General features: G+C 41.5%; 1 protein-coding gene across 1 annotated transcript; it reads left to right on the top strand.

Annotated features, from left to right (window-relative positions):
* The first annotated feature begins 3,076 nt into the window (after positions 1–3,076).
* On the top strand, positions 3,077–11,427 carry si:dkey-234i14.6 (uncharacterized). The gene is made up of 5 exons (XM_062421181.1): positions 3,077–3,958; positions 6,264–6,440; positions 7,999–8,208; positions 9,854–10,067; positions 10,553–11,427. The coding sequence occupies exons 1-5, from the start codon at positions 3,473–3,475 to the stop codon at positions 10,729–10,731; spliced, it is 1,266 nt and encodes a 421-aa protein (XP_062277165.1). The 5' UTR covers positions 3,077–3,472; the 3' UTR covers positions 10,732–11,427.
* Positions 11,428–13,724: the final 2,297 nt, after the last annotated feature.

Raw genomic sequence — 13,724 nt, 5'->3', positions numbered from 1 at the left:
CATTTTTATTTGAACAGTTGGAGAGCAGAAACATTTGAACTAAGTTATCATGTTTGGCTTCACACAGAAGGATTCATCTGTCCTTGAGATAAAGTCAGCTAAATATTTTGGCTTTTGTCCAGACTGCTTTGTTGCTCACTGAGCTGTGATGTTTGCATAGCCCTGGCCTTGAAATGAAAGGTATTTTCTGCTCAATGTGAATTAATAAGTGACTCCCTTGTGTCCTATCATACCTCAGGGGGGTTGTGCAAGTTATCTGCGCGCAACAGAAAGAGAATCATTCACTTAAAGTCGGCAGCCCAGAGAAAAGAAAATACAAGAATCAAAAACAAAATATGTATTCAGGTGCATCATAGAACAATCTGGTAGTGTAACTGTTCATAGGCAGAATAACACCAACAGCATGTGATAGTGTTTGGTGAGATGCCATGAGAACAGCGACGTGGGCAGATGTTTCACTCTGATCGGGCCAAAACACATGCTGACACAGTGGGCAGTAAGGAGGACATGTCTGGCTCAAATAAGGAGAAATTTACAGGATGACATATCTGGCTCAGACTGGGAGAAATTTGCAGGAATGGATGCTCAGTGTAAACATCCATTTAAATGAAATGACATCCACATTGCAGTATTTGGTATATAAAATATGTTTCCCCCCATCTAGCTTGGTGTGGTTTTAGAGTTTGCGGTTATGCAAAAGATAATATGAGTTAACCACTAATGAAAACTCAACTTAGTAAATTCACTCCATTTATCATCAAAATTGTTAAGACTACATGCTGAACTTCTTGTTCCTAACACTGATAAATTCTGTCTCAGAGTAGCTGTTGCATTTCTCAGACACATTCTGTGCATGTGGGATTAAAAATAATTAAAAATTAAAAAAGTCATTGTCACTATTTCCAGATTCTCCTCTTCAATTCACCTCAACTTGTACAAGCCATTCAAAGATTTTGTAAAGAGTGTAATTTCTCATCCCATTTTCTTGGCAGTGACCCTGTGTTTGGATGTACTGTAGTACCGACTGAAAACAACGAGGGTTTGTATTCTTTATGTGGGGGCCTTACTTTTTATTTTCTCTAATGACCTCAGATCTATACACAGCACCATTTCCTGACTGTAAGATGTGGGCAAGCTGATAAAAACCTGCTCTCAGTGCTCCTTTGTTCAGGCACACGGTTGTGTCAGAGTAGGACGTGTGAGGGATCCACTCAATGTCATTAACACATTCAAATCCCCAGGCTTCGTGGAAGGATTATCTCCATCTCCCCTGTGTAACTGCATATATTAGCATGCCAATGTGGAAATCGAAGCAAAAGTGTTGTTTAGACGCTTAATTGTTTTCTACTGTATTATTTCATGGTACATTATGTGAGGAAATACTTGGATTTGGTGAGACACTCTTCAAATAACCTCATCATTTCAATTTTGCACTCTGCATTAAGACCATGCAATTAAGTACATTAAAGTGATCACTGGTGCACCATTATGGAATATTTTAGCTCATCATTTTGTTTCCAGGTGACCGCTCTCCTTTCATTTCACAGGAAAATTCCTTGTCTATTGTCGCCCACCAGCTTGCAGGTCTTCATCGTAATTAGAGCTTCATTTTTCTTTTCATATGGACTGGCTGGACAGTGTGATCATTGCCAGGCACCTGAGCAGAGGTGGAAACCAATTACTGATGGAGGCATAGTGTATCACACACTCTGTGTTTGTGTATGTGCGTGTGTTTGTGTTTGTCCTTCAGTGTCCCCTCAGTTTGGATTTCTGGCAATTTAAGTGGATTTATAGATTTCTACACTTGTCTTTTCTGATGCCTAGACCAATATACCATTTGAAACTCCCTGTCAGTCTCCTGTGAAGGCTTTGGCTTATATCAAGAGCCACTTAGGTAAATTAATGCCATCACCACCTTAAAAGTGCAGATTTTATTAGCAAGGATTGAAATAGATGCAAAGGTCAAAGCAATAGTTAAAAATGCAAAATCGTCTGATAAATGTGATGCATTGGGGTCATTCAAGGGTAGCAGCAGAGAGGAGGAAAATGATGGGGCCATATGAAGAGAGAATATGGCAACACATGATGTTTGGCAAAAAAAAAAAAAAATTATCAAATCATTCATTTATTAAGCTTCTGTATGCCGACCTGATGGGAAAAGTCTAGATAAGTCCATTACAATTACATTTTTTTTTTTTTTTTTACATAAGATAAAAATGAAAAGAGCAACAGCACTGCATCATCATCTCTGTTCAATATGCCATTACAATTCTTTTTTGAGCAGCAGCACCAGCAGCATCAGCACATGAATGCATCTTTTCATATAAATTAACCCTGTCCGCTGAGGAGCCATCACCATGGTGAAGTGGCTTCATAGCAATCTCTTCCTTTGGTACAGAGAAGAGAGGTAGGGAAAGGAAATCCTGGTTATGGCTGTGCATTTATTATTTATTTATATATGTCATATATCCTTTACATTGTCAATAAAAATGTTAAACTCAATCAATCAATCACAGTCAAACACAACATTAGATGGAGACAATGATAAACGTGGTCCTGTAACAGACCACAGTCAATTGAAATGGAAATGCATGGCACAGAGGTCTACAGGGGAGATTAGAAAGGACATGAAGCTTGCTATGAGCAGATGTGATTTGCAGCAACATTCACCAGTATCTCCTTTGCTCTGGCTCCTGGGGCAGAGCAGTTTAATGTCTTGTCTTATTCCTCTGCCAGCAACATTGGATTGACTCTGTTGACTCTCATCATCCAATCAGATAAGTCAGATATGTCAAATCCCACCTTTCACATCCTCCCATTCCAAGGGCAACAGTATTGTTTGTCTCTACACTTCGTAATCAGGTGTGTGTGTGTGTGAGAGAGAGAGAGAGAGAGAGAGAGAGAGAGAGAGAGAGAGAGAGAGAGAGAGAGAGAGAGAGAGAGAGAGAGAGAGTAAGCGGTGGTGAAATCGACCTCTCTCATTTTAGCAACAGTAAATCAATAGTTTCTCAGAGTAAAACCAAAGCATACTGTCCTGCCCCTGCAGTTTGCTGTTAAGCATCTATTGGATTTTAGAGAGAGATAATCACATCACATGCCGCGGGAGAGTTTTCCATTTACTCTATTAAGTCCTGCGAAGTACTTTCAAAAATATGACTGATTTAAACATTTACGTTTCGACTGTAGATACGTATTAAACTGCCCCTTTTGTGCTGACGCTTTATTAACATACACCTTACTTAAGGCTAGAGAGAGAGAGACCAGCGTGCTGCAACGACTCAACTTGCAGAGCAGCGAGCATAGAGGACGCATGTGGCAAGTCGCAGCTGGTCTGATGTGCGTCTGCATAGAAGCTCCTCTCTTTCAGTGAATGCATAGACGATGACACGACGTTCCTCTAATTGGTAAGGGAGGATACGGCTCCCGGCAAGCATCGCCTGGCACACATTGCATAATAATCCCTGCACGCGTTATGGATGGATTGCAGTCAGAACACGCTGGAATTGGCGGCATTGGAGATAACGCGGAGGAAAAGTACCGCGCTCTAGCCTACGACACTGCCCTGAGCACTTTGGTGGCAGTGGCCGTGTACGTGGTGGTGAAAGTGAGTCTGGACGGCATCAGACAGTGGCGGGCCAGGATCTCGGTGCTCATCGTGGGTTCGGGACCCGTGGGGCTGACGGCCGCGCTGGTCGCTGTCCGCTCCGGGAAGGTGCTGAAACTGACCGTGATAGATGAGAGGTACCGGACTTCCCTGCTCTGCCGGCCCCAGCAGATTGCCTTAGATCCCCGTAGCGTGAAGTTTCTGCTGGGACTCGGGGTAGACTTTGATAACATGGAGGGCTGCTGGCACAACGAACATTTCTTCACCAGGATAGGCGTGTTTCAGGAGTACTTGCTGAGCATCCTGGAGCAGAAAAAACAGAAGGTGGACGTCAAGGTGCAGCTCGGCACCAAGGTAAAGCCTCTTCTTTGATTTCAACTTCCAGTTTGCTAAATATCCCGTGGTGTAAAATAGAAGCACATCACCTTTTGACATTATATACTCAAAATAACCCTAATGTACTATTCTAACCAGGCTATAAATCTTAAACTAAAACTATCAATAATACATAGACGTCACTGGTCTGGAAATAATAGGTGATTACTTTGTAGAGACGACAGAGAGACTACAAGTCTCATCTCATCTTGTGATTACTGTGCCTTTATGGGCTGTCAAAACCTGATCCTCTCTAAGTGGCAGTGGTCAAAGAAAAGATGCTGGTGTTTGTGTCTCCACTCCAGCAGGGGTCTGATAGCTATCAGCAGTGATGGTGACAGAGATGTTACTATGTCCAATCTGAAACCCCAGTCCCCTAAGGCTCTTGAGTGAACCTGAACAAAGCTTCTATTAGACACTGTAGCTCACTCCTTTCTTTACTGACATTTAAAGAGCCCTCTGATTTGTGTATGTGTGTGTGTATGAGAAAGAGAGAGTTGCTCTCATCATTTTTCCCTCAAAGCACCACCCTGAAACAAAGGGAACACATAGCCTAGATTAGAATTGTGTTCATTTATCATTAATTTTACATTCAACTTTCTGTAGATCAACCTACATACATACATGCTGTGGTTACTACTCTGCAATTCTCCTGTAGCTTCTCTTCGTACAACATTGTATAATGTCATGCTGAAAGCTAATCAGTTTAAATAACCTGTTATGTAAGCTGACCTCAAACCTGAGGAGAATCTTTGCTGCAGTTTTTAGGCCAGTGGAAAGTAAAAGACACAATTAGAGTTCACAAATTTGAAACATACAGTCAAACAGATTTCACTATAAATTCCTACAAGGGATTGTTGAAGTTATTGAGCCAAATCAAACCAAAAACATATTAAAAATGCTTGTGTGTGTGTTTTGGCACCTGACTCCATTACTCAGCATCAAATGCAAAGATTTTAATCATGATAACATCACACATTTGATCCCTGTTGTATTAAAAGGATACATTTATTTGTATAGACCTCACTGTGGGCTTCATAACTTCAACATTGTCAGAACAACAACATGAAAAAAACCCTGCCCCCCCAACAGTCCCCCTCACCCACCACCCCAACCCCAACCCCATCCAGACCTCAACTTAGGACAAAGAAATAACCCTCTAATGCGACAACCTCTGAAGAGTTTCTCAGAGAGAAGGCATGCAGTGTGTGCGCAGAGCGTGCAAACAATGATTAAATGTTCAGTGAATATTTGTGTCATGGCTGGAAACCAGAGACAAGACTTTATTGCTACTCTGAGGGTCACTGTGAATACTGTGACATTGCTTTTTTAAAACCTTGTTTTTTTTTTTAAACTTCTCATCAAACAGTAGAAAACATTATTTACTCTTTGAAACTGTTCAGTAACTATCTCAGCTGTATTTGTATTTGTTGCCTCCCCTCCCTGCTATCCTGTGACTCAACAAACTTTTGAAGATGGAAGACAAGGTCAAGAGGGGTATTGATCACAACAAACATTCATTTTTGTTTAGTCACTGCCAAATTCACTCTTTCTTCTTGATTAGACAGGGCATTGTGTTTCACGAATTTTCCCCCTGCTCCTATAGCCTGTGAATGCTTCAAAGATCTGACAATGCAAAAAGGGTCTTTTATAATACCTGTTCTCTGCAGTCTAAATGGATTAAACATAGATTGCTTCGGGTCTGAGACATTGTAAGGCTTTTCGGCCTGTCAGTCTTTCCGCTTTGTCCTGCTCTTTCTTCTTCTCTGCACATGCAAGTACCTGGTGTTTTACTGAGGGGCAGCGATGCATACACAGGCATGATAATAAATCTCTCTGAGAGATGTACTGTTGCCAAGACAAGCACAATCTCTGGAGCCCATTTTAATAGCTTGTATGCCTATATTACAATACAACCAACCAGTCTCTTATATAAACAGGCAGTGGTCGAATAGGAAGTCAAATCATTTTGTAAAATCTGTAATAATACAAAATTTGACTAACATAAACGTTTTAATCTTAAGTATAAAACTTTTTTTCAGAATGTTATTGACATGTGAACATTTGTATGAAAAGTATTTTAATGTTGGTGGTGGTCTAACAAGCCTAGATATGTGTAAAAACACTAAATAATGCACAATGATTTTTTAGCTTGTTGAATATCGAAAAGTCTTTCTATACAAAATATTTGATGACTACAGCGCAGTGAAAAGTACAACTTATACTTCCATACTGCTGTATGAGGCTATGAACATTAGCTTTTGTTTTTCTCTTGTTGTTCTAGTTCACAGAGGAATACCTGCGCCGGATCCCACACAATCACTGGCCGCGTGTGATTGTGGTGGCTGATGGGTCATGTGGTGATGCCTGCTCTGTGTTGGGCATCAGCTCTGACTACACAGTGGAGTCCTGCCATGCCTACGGAGCTAATGCAACCATAGAGAGACTAGACCAGAGACAGGTGTGGACACACACACATAATCTGTGTACACATGCATGTATAAATACACTAATAATACGCAGTATTCACTCAGCACACACTGTGGTATTAACCAACAGGTTGTTATTTGTGTAAAGAATGAAGGCAGTAGAAACAGGATATTGCAGGATATTACAGTGTAAGGCGACTTTATTTGTCTTCATAAAGCTGATTTGAGCAAACTGTTTTGTGGACCTGCCAATAGCAGCCGAACACAGTATCTGACTTTCACACAAACAGCCAGATTTCGGCATTCTTTTGGATCACGTCAGCATCAACACAATTCTGATTTACCCATTGAATTTGATAAGAGCAGCTGTTATTCTGATGGAGGCAGGTGATGGCGATAATAAAGCTTTCGATTCATTACACCCCCCTGGCCAGGAACATAATCTGTTCCCCGCCAGGTGAATATAAATCAAGATATCAAAACATCAGCTGTGATGTTTTTCACATACTGGGCCAAAGGTCACTTGTCATTTTATAAGCAGATGTTTCCTTGAATGATGACTGTGATATTACCAAGAGGCCCACAAAAGACAGAATAGATAGAAATCCAAGTTCCCATCATTTAAAAAAATGCCCCAAATCAATACTATTAATTATGCCTTTGACTGTCTGATTTTATACACGCTGCACATAAAGAAATAAAGACAGCAAACAAGACAAGAAATGTGAAATAAGTGGAATATTTTGGTGGATAACCAGCCTTTGGGCACTTACTCAGGCAGAAGTATTGTTCAGACAGACTGACAAACAAACATCATATCCCTGCTGGTCTACTGAGGAGACAGATAATATTTACAGAGGCAGTTTGCTCCTCATCCTGTAGATCACTATACATTCATGGAGATATACGGTGACAACCTGTACAATAGAGAGGATTCATTTGGAGTAAAATATGAACAGGTTGATGTAAAATGCTTTCAGACTGACTAATATGTAAACAAAAGTTGTCTCCTTTGCTATTTTATGCCATCATAAGCATTCATATAACGTTCTCCTCAGAGTCTGTGTGCCTGCCTTTTATTGGCCCCTTTTTTCCCTGGCTGTTTCCTGTAGTGATTGAATTTACCTCCCAGGATATGTGACTTGGTCGGCCCTACTGTCCTTTCCATCCCCTCCCAGCTGCTGCTCTGTTCCCTCGCTATCTGCCTTGGCTGCAGCACTAAATGCTGTTTGATCCCACTTGGCTGGTTTATGTCACTGAAAAGAAAATTGATCACTTGTGGCTCGAGGGAAAGTAGAGAGTCACTGCCAAATTGAAGTACTGAATAAAAATCAAGCCTTTCTTAATCTCAACTCAAATGATAGCCACAGCATGGGCATGGTGTATAGGTAATGTTTTATGTTGTTTCATAACATATCACAGAGTGCATATATGTTGAGAATAAGGCTTTCTAAGCAGATAAATAGTTAATGTCCAAATGATGATAGCGAATATGACACCAATCCTTTTACTGGTCGTTTTTTATTTTATTACATTCAAATTGTGTTTCTCCTTTCTCTCTCCCTTACTTAACCTCTCTCTTAACTCCAGGTGCCTACTCCTGAGATCCGCGCCCACAGCCTCTACTTTGACCTGTCCGCTTATGGAGTAGAGGCCCTCCGAGAGCACCGAAACCCCACAACCAAACCTGGCTTCCACTTGAAAATCTATGGCACCTTCAGAAACCGCTACATGGCCCTCGTCTGCCCCGCCTATGACACCAAGATGGTTCGCTTCCTTAGGCACACCGCCAATTCCTCTGTGAGCCTCTTGTCCCCTTTTGATAAAATCTTTTCAGAGCTTTGTGAATACTTGCTATTGTTGAAAAGGACTCTGGGTGTGAAGAATATGCAACTGCATTTCTATGTTAATGCAACGAAAAGACAGACAATAACTTTCCACAGCACCTACTTATTCCTCACCTTTCATTCAGCAAATGGACTTTGACTGCACTATTATTGGAGTCCATTAGGGTCTGCATGTGTTTGCGTGAGTGCTTGTGTGCTGTTGTGTGTGTGTGTGTGTGTGTGTGTGTGTGTGTGTGTGTGTGTGTGTGTGTGTGTGTGTGTGTGTGTGTGTGTGTGTGTGTGTGTGTGTGTGTGTGAGGGTTAGGTGTTTTAAGTCTGTGGATGTACTTGAGCATGAGTGTGTCTGAGCCAGAGAGCATAGGAGAGGAAGTGGTGTGTGTGTGTGTGTGTGTGTGTGTGTGTGTGTGTGTGTGTGTGTGTGTGTGTGTGTGTGTGTGTGTGTGTGTGTGTGTGTGTGTGTGTGTGTGTGTGTGTGTGTGTGTGTGTGTCTGTGTGTGTAGAGGCCATCTGTACCCTGCTGTTACACATCAGGACTTGGACTCCTGTGATCAACAACAGGTAGTGGGTGCAGTAGTTGCAATCCCTGCGGAGTCAGTGTTTTATTTAAGCTCAAGGTTTTCATGTCAAGCACTGCTCTGATAATGCCTGTAGCCCACAGCATGTAGTGTAGTCTAACTACACAGGTATGGAGCAAGACCATTCTTGGAGCGCTTGTTGCTATGTGGGTGGCCGTTCAGATGCACTGTTACTTGGTAACAGATGACTGTGCAAGTATGGGTCGAAGAAGAGCAGAGCAGAAAGAAAGCACAACATAGGCAGCCAAAGCAAGAGAAAGGATTGTCATTCAAAGCCTGCAATTACTGTAGAATTGATGTGATGTACACAGCAACTACTGGACAAAATTTCATCTTCAGTGTTCATGTATCAAACTTAAATCTTCAGATGGCAAAATTTGGTAGTTTAAAGGTGTGACATCGTCTTGTTACACAATTAAAAGCAATGTTTGATTAAGGGATGCAGCAATTATTATTATTTTATAATCGATGAATCTGCTGATTATTTTTGTGATTAACTGACAAACAACTGTTAACATTAACATTAATATATAAAGTGACCATGTTCCTGCTTTTTAAACATCCAATCTTACTCAATAAGCATCCCTCAAGCAACTTGTCTTTTAAAGGATTAAAGGATTTTGCACATTTTCATTGTAATTTCATTCTGTTCTCGTTGTTGTTTTTTTATACATACTTATCAGTATTCTCTTTATCTCCGGGGAATGCTTTACTCACCACCACCCAAAACTATTCTGCAGTCATGGTATAAGCAGTTGCAAGAAAAATGTATTTCAACCAAACGACCACTAATGCATTTCTTTTTTAATCACTCTTTTTTACTCTATGGCGCTATGGTTTGAATTGTGAGTGCATCATAAAATGTAATGATATAGGGTGATCAACAGAGCATTCATATGATGCTTGTATAAATGTAATGGTGTGCATTTCAGTTGATGACAAAATAAGATTTAAACAATTTTGGTGAAAAGGTGCTAAAAACTATAAAAAATATCTCATAATCGTCTCTGTTTTGTTTCCCAGATCATGAAGAACATTTTCCACCAGTCCTTTAATGCCTATAAGACGGACATAGAGCCTCGCCTCAGCGATGTGACACTCCACCACATGCAGTGCAGCCGTCGTCTCTTTGAGATTCAATTGTCACACAGACGCATCAGTGCTGCCTACATAGAGGGGGACAATGTCGCTGTCACAGTGGAGGGGGAGGCAGCGCGTGTACTCAACTTTGACACAGGTACTATATGCCACAGTAAATAGGGCAACAGTACATATGCCACCTTTTCTATTCTCAAGAGTACTGCTGAAGGTGAGACTTAACGTCAAAGATCCTTAATAGTAAAAAAGGAAGTCATTTTGACAAGAAAGAGAAAGACATAATCAGCAGATAAATTATTGTTTGTGACTCATTACTGCACCCAATGGCCTTTACACAGACGCTATTTTTGTCCCCATGCAGCTCAATGTTTATTTCTATGCTGCTGTGTTCTTTTCATTTAGGCTATAACTATGACTTCAAGGTTTAGGACTCTGAGTACTCAGCAGTTTAGTCTGCAAAAGGTTTTTAAAAAAATCAGAAATACGTGTTGTGCATTACTGAGGTAGATTACATTTTAGTATATATTATATGTGTGATATACAGTATGTGTTTCCTCTCCTCTCCTCTCCTCTCCTCTCCTCTCCTCTCCTCTCCTCTCCTCTCCTCTCCATCTCATCCTCCAGGTTGTGGGGTGAATCTTGGAATGCGGGGTCTGGAGTCAATGGGAACGTTCATCTATCGGACAGCCACTGCTGTGGACCGGAATGATATTTTAGAGGCGCTGTCAGCTAAGATGCAGCACTCCAGACAGGTGGCTGAGACCTTCAAGCAGACAGGCCTGGCTGAGTCGATGTATGACTGAAATAGGGCAAAAGCCTGGAGAATGCAAACTGCCATCTAGCAGTTTTGATGGAAACAGATTATTTTTGTTTACAATGAATGTTTGCAATGAATCATGAGCCTAATGCTTAAATGGGTTACTAATGGTCACATGCTGAATAGAACTGAATGTGTGTCAACTGTGAGCAGATGGACAGGCTAATGGATGTAAACATGTGACCAGAAGTCATAATAACATACAGTGAGAAGTTGGAGCAGATAACCAAGGCCACTATTAGTCAAACCTTGAAGCTTTTCTGATTTTCAGGTTACAAACTTTGTTAATAGGTTTTTTGGTACATCACATCAATGGTGCTAGGAGGAACATAGACTGTGCCTCACCATTATAGCTACAGTACAACTGGGAAATGTATAAAACTGTCATCGTGAACTGGATTTGACCAAGGAACAAAAGCGTAGTGTCAGACGACACAGGAGGGAGACGCTCCAAAGTGTTATAATCCAGCCTTTTGTCTTTGTGTTTGTTTGACAGTGTGGTGATAATTGTGTTGATGATGATGTTCTGATGTATTTGCTACAGTGACCTATTTTGAGGCAAATTTCAAAGATGATGAATACTGCAGCTTAATTATTACCTACTACTTTATTTTGCTGATGTCATATTTTCCACTTTATACACACACAAACACACAAACACACACACACACACACACACACACACACACACACACACACACACACACACACACACACACACACACACACACAGTAATTAAGATGAAGGAGGGTATGTTGGTAAAAATGTCCTGCTCCTGTTTAAGTGCCAATAAAGATGGTGACAAGCTATCTGATCTGATAAAAAGGATATGGATATAAAACATGGTCTTTCAGACATTCAGAGATTACATGTAATCAAATAAAGAGTATTACAATATAATTTTCATTCTACTCTAGGCTCTAATTTTTTTTTTAATGAAATAACAAGATTTGATGGAAATTGATATATTCTTCTTTAGATTAATTCATTTTCACATTTACATGTTTCCATTGCTAAACTGTTAAGCAGACTGACAAGCTACTGTGTGACAGTATTGTCAACACATCATGTTTGATATGAAGCTGTACTTCCCTCTAGTGGTGTAGCATCTCTGTTGCATCTGCCTCACCTCAGTCATGTTTTTGTGAAGTAGGACAATTCAATTAATCCTTCAATAATCCTTACAAGTCACTATGAATGAAATGAAACCAATGAAATATTGGTATATTGGGGGTTTCATTGATAGAGGTATTAGACATCAATTTTGTTTGTGAAACCTTTTTTTCTTTTTCATTTCTTCCTTTTTCTACCACTGCTAGTGTTACTCCAGCTATTTCTCCAGTTATGTTACTTGATTGCAAATGCATGAAAAGCCTTAAGAGTTTCAGAGGTTGAAGTTTAGTTCTCTCTCATCTTCTCTCATTTCCTTCTGTGTGGGTCTTAAGAGAAACAGTACATGTCGCTCCTTCTTTTACATTATAAAATGCATTGTAAATGATAAATATGTTATGAAATGATACAGTCTTATCTTGCAGAAAATTATAACATGATACTAGGCTGATAAGAGTCTAAGATGCTACAAAATACTTTTAAATGGCAACATATATCACTGAATACACCCTTGAACCAACACAATGGTACTTCAAGTTTACAAAAGCTTATCCATCAGACTGAATTTAGTGACATCTTCATTTGATGTCAAACTTTATAAGGATGATTGACATGATCATGTATAAATTTGAAAATCTAAGTGGGACCAAGACAGCTGTAAATGTTATTCAGAATTTTTTAGATTTTATACCACCCGCTTCTACAGGCAAAAGTCAGTATTTAGTGTGACCTCCCTTGCCACTAAGCACATCTTGAATTCTTTTGTGGAGACTGTCCTGAAGTTGGTTCAAGCTTATTTCTTTTTGAGAGTGGTCTTGCTGATGCAAAATTATGATTTTGTGTCAAATTCTGTGATCTTTGGCATTTTGAATGGAATGATATGATAGAAAGTTGGTCTTACACATATTAGCAAGCTTCCAATGAATCCATTCAGTTTTAAGAGAGCCAGGTTTGTTATGCTCTAAAGTCACAGTAGCCAAATGTGCCAGGTACCCCAGAGACAAAGACACAGAATTGTGGTGCAAGTTTAACAGATTTATTAAAGGGGCGTTACGTCGGAGTGGAGCTGGGCCGAGGAGGGAGAGAGGGGGTATCCTGGGAGAGGTGAGAGGGTGGAGGGTCCACGTGGTGGTTTGGTGGGGGTGAGGAGACACTGGGTTTGCGGAGGGAGCCTGGAACAAACACAAAAGAGAACAGGGTTAGCAAAGAATACACTACACAGTCTTTCACGAGCGCTGAAAATGCTGCTAGGACACAGCCGGCTAAACTGACCACAATAGTCAACGTTCAAGCGGCGGGCGCCTCCTCTCAGCCTCCTCTTATACTCAGGCAGCGTAGATGATGTGGAGCAGCTGGGCTGCTCGTCGTCCTCATTGCCAGCACCTGTGCTGGGCTGACTGGCTGCTGGCTGCTGGGCAGCCCCAACAGTACCCCCCCCCCCCTGAGGGGAGGCACCGGACGACCGCCCGGGGGCATCTGGGTTGTCCCGAGACGTGGAAAACTGGGTGAACCTTGAGAGCAGGAGGGAGAATCAGACGTACCGCCACAGGGCTAATGACGTGGTCCACAGAGTAGGGGCCAACATACCGGGGATTCAGCTTGCGGGTTGAGGTCTGGGAGGTCTGGAGGGGCAGGTCCCGGGCCAACAGCCAAACCTTCTGGCCAGGTTGGTAGACAGGAGCACGCACCCTCCGCCGGTTGGCCCCACGCTGAGCTTGTGCGGTGGCACGAAGTAGCGCAGCCCGGGTGGCCTTCCAGACCCGTCTACACCGGCGGAGGTGAGCCCTGGTGGACGGGACTGCCACCTCCAGCTCCTGTTGGGGAAACAGAGGGGGTTGGTAACCCAATGAGCATTGAAAAGGAGACAT

The sequence above is a fragment of the Scomber scombrus genome, chromosome 6 (genome assembly GCF_963691925.1).
Source record: "Scomber scombrus chromosome 6, fScoSco1.1, whole genome shotgun sequence".
Classification (NCBI taxonomy): domain Eukaryota; kingdom Metazoa; phylum Chordata; class Actinopteri; order Scombriformes; family Scombridae; genus Scomber; species Scomber scombrus.
Note: the sequence above shows the minus strand (reverse complement) of the source record. Positions and strands in the feature narration are given on the sequence as shown.